Genomic DNA, 3,106 nt, shown 5'->3' with positions numbered 1-3,106 from the left:
ATGAAGGGGAGGAGGAGATGAAGAGGAGGAGGAGGAGATGAAGGGGAGGAGGAGGAGATGAAGGGGAGGAGGAGATGAAGAGGAGGGGAAGAAGGAGGAGAAGGAGGAAGAGGAAGAGAGGAAGAAGAAAAGGAGAAGGAGGAAGAAGAGGATAGGAAGAAGAAAAGGAGGAAGATGAGGAGAGGAAGAAGAAAAGGAAGGAGGAGAAGGAGAAAGAGGAGGGGAAGGAAGAAGAGGAGAAAAAGAAGAAAGACAAAGAAAAAGAGAAGTAGTAGGGGGAGGAAAGAAGGAGGAAAAAACAAAGAAGAAGAAGATGAGAAAAAGAAGAAAGACAAAGAAAAAGAGAAGTAGTAGGGGGAGGAAAGAAGGAGGAAAAAACAAAGAAGAAGAAGATGAGAAAAAGAAGAAAGACAAAGAAAAAGAGAAGTAGTAGGGGGAGGAAAGAAGGAGGAAAAAACAAAGAAGAAGAAGATGAGAAAAAGAAGAAAGACAAAGAAAAAGAGAAGTAGTAGGGGGAGGAAAGAAGGAGGAAAAAACAAATAAGAAGAAGATGAGAAAAAGGAAATCCCTTGTTATGAAAACAAGTCTAGGTTTCAAAATGCATCCCTTGTCACAGATGCTGTGTTTTCTCATCATCTATACCAAATATTCAGGCGTCTATTCACTACTAACCTGCATTTCGTCTAATCCAAATTTTCGATGTCGTTCAAGTTGCCGTAGTAAGGGCTCAATTACAGATTCTTTGACTTGTATTTTGTGTTTGTAATCAGTTATTTGATTCTGAAGGTTTATAGTTTGCTGTTGGAAGAGTCTGCAATGACATCACAGTTGGCACATAATTAAATATAAAAAGATATGAAGGAACGAGTGGTGCTAGGGTGAAGGGTGTATGTGTGTTGGCACTCCGTCGCTTGCGACGTCGAGGGTTCCAGTTGATCCGATCAACGGAACAGCCTGCTCGGGAAATTAACGTGCAAGTGGCTGAGCATTCCACAGACACGTGTACCCTTAACGTAGTTCTCGGGGAGATTCGGCGTGACACAAAATGACAAGGCTGACCCTTTGAATTACAGGCACAACAGAAACAGGAAAAAAGAGTGAGAGAAAGTTGTGGTGAAAGAGTACAGCAGGGTTCACTACCAACCCCTGCCAGAGCCTCGTGGAGCTTTAGGTATTTTCGCTCAATAAACACTCACAACGCCTGGTCTGGGAATCGAAACCGCGATCCTATGACTGCGAGTCCGCTGCCCTAACCACTGGGCCATTGCGCCTCCACGAAGGGTGCATGTATGCAACACATAGTCTACACGCTTTACTTTTTTTTTCCTGGGTAGATAATCTTTGTGTAATATAAAATTAATTATTGATAATTTTTACTATCCTCATTGTACATTATTTGTTGCTGTTATGTTTGATGAGACTATGGGTCTTAGGATGAAACCTCAATTGTTACGCGCTTTGCAATTTGTTGATGAGATGGAAAAGCCCCGAAAAAGGGTTTTGGGATACATTAATGTCACTAAAGATAGAAAAGCTGAATCGCTGACAGAAGTTTAAAAATTTGTTTATGAATTCAATTGTAACCAAAAATTCATTGCGCAAACTTATGACAGAGCGTACAAGATGACTGGGCATCTGAATGAAGTGCAAGTGACAGTAAAGGAAATTCTTGGCATGACTGTCATATTTGTACATTGTTATGCACGTTCGCTTAATCTGATATTCTCTCAATCGGTTTCAACTACTCATGAATATCGAATTTTCTTCCAAACTCTAAAAGGAATTTCAACTTTTTTCTCAAAATTGATGAGTGGAGGCGCAATGGCCCAGTGGTTAGGGCAGCGGACTCGCGTTCGAAGGATCGCGGTTTCGATCCCAGACCGGGCGTTGGGAGTGTTTATTGAGCGAAAGCACCTAAGCTCCACAAGGCTCCGGCAGGGGGTGGGGTGGTGACCCTGTTGTACTCTTTCGCCCCAACTTTCTCTCACTTGAGTAATGCTGCGATAGACTGGCGTTCCGTCCAGCTGGGGGGAACACATACGCCATAGAAACCAGGAAACCGAGCTCATGAGCCTGGCTAGGCTTTGAAAGGGCGACGCATCTCAAAATTGATGACTTGAATAGAGTTACTGGAGGAAATCAATGGAAGGCGATTTCCACTGTTACCTAAGACACATTGGAGTTATTCATCTCGACAAGTATCTGCTTTTGTCTGACAAATTTACTGATTATTACTGAGCTGTTTTCAACGATATTCGAAAATTCAAATGATTTCAGAATTCGCACAGTCAAAGGATACATTGTAATCCTAAAAGATCATCAGTTTAAAGTTTAATTAATGGTTTCTGAAACCATATTGAGTGCGACAGTGATTCTGTTTTCAAGTCTTTGATATTTTGTGGTGTTTCGAAAAGGTTGAGAACTTCAAAATCCAATTGGGTCAATATTGTGAGGTAGGTGTAACTCTTTTATTAATCGTGATGTGAGATTAGGCTGGCTGCATTTAACATCAGATTTATTTAACAGAAGGCTGAATATGAGTACATGCATAAATTATCAAATCGTCACTTCTTGTGCTTCAGTTATCAGAACAACAATGTTTACACTTACTCAAGTTTTTCAGTGTAATTATTCTCACTGCACTTTAGCTTGAAAATTTCCATTTCTGCTTTATCCTCTGCTTGCTCACATTCATGTATACGTTGCTTAAGTTTTTGCTCGGTGGTTACCAAACTCTGAAATCCCATTTTACAATATTAATTTTATTTATTTATTTATTTATTTCACAACATATTTCACACACATACATACATACATACATACATACATACATACATAACGGACTGCCTCAACAAAAACCTGGAAAAATTAGGGTTCTCAAAACCTGAAAGAAAAAGGCTGATTAGAAGACTACAGATTCAAGCCATCAATGGAACTGTAAAGATATGTAAAACTTTCCAAAAATTTAGCACATAAATACATATGCATGCATCTAGACATGAAAATATATACATAAAAACGCATCCATAAAACAAACATACAAATCTGCGCATACACACACACATGCACAAATACCTAGATGATGTTGATAAAAGTTCCAATGAAG

At 39.7% G+C, this 3,106-nt stretch overlaps 1 protein-coding gene across 1 annotated transcript in view; it reads right to left on the bottom strand.

The window, feature by feature from the left end:
* Positions 1-2,730, bottom strand: part of LOC106878647 (centrosomal protein of 83 kDa) — a 20,658-nt gene extending 17,928 nt beyond the window's left edge. Inside the window, exons 1-2 of the mRNA XM_014927930.2 lie at positions 2,611-2,730; positions 673-811 (exon numbers count right to left, since the gene is read on the bottom strand). Coding sequence (XP_014783416.1) covers positions 673-811; positions 2,611-2,663 — 192 coding nt within the window. The 5' untranslated portion in view covers positions 2,664-2,730. The remainder of the gene's footprint in view (positions 1-672; positions 812-2,610) is intronic.
* Positions 2,731-3,106: the final 376 nt, after the last annotated feature.

The sequence above is a fragment of the Octopus bimaculoides genome, chromosome 24, assembly GCF_001194135.2.
Source record: "Octopus bimaculoides isolate UCB-OBI-ISO-001 chromosome 24, ASM119413v2, whole genome shotgun sequence".
In the NCBI taxonomy this organism is placed as follows: domain Eukaryota; kingdom Metazoa; phylum Mollusca; class Cephalopoda; order Octopoda; family Octopodidae; genus Octopus; species Octopus bimaculoides.
This window is presented reverse-complemented; position numbering and strand designations above follow the sequence as displayed.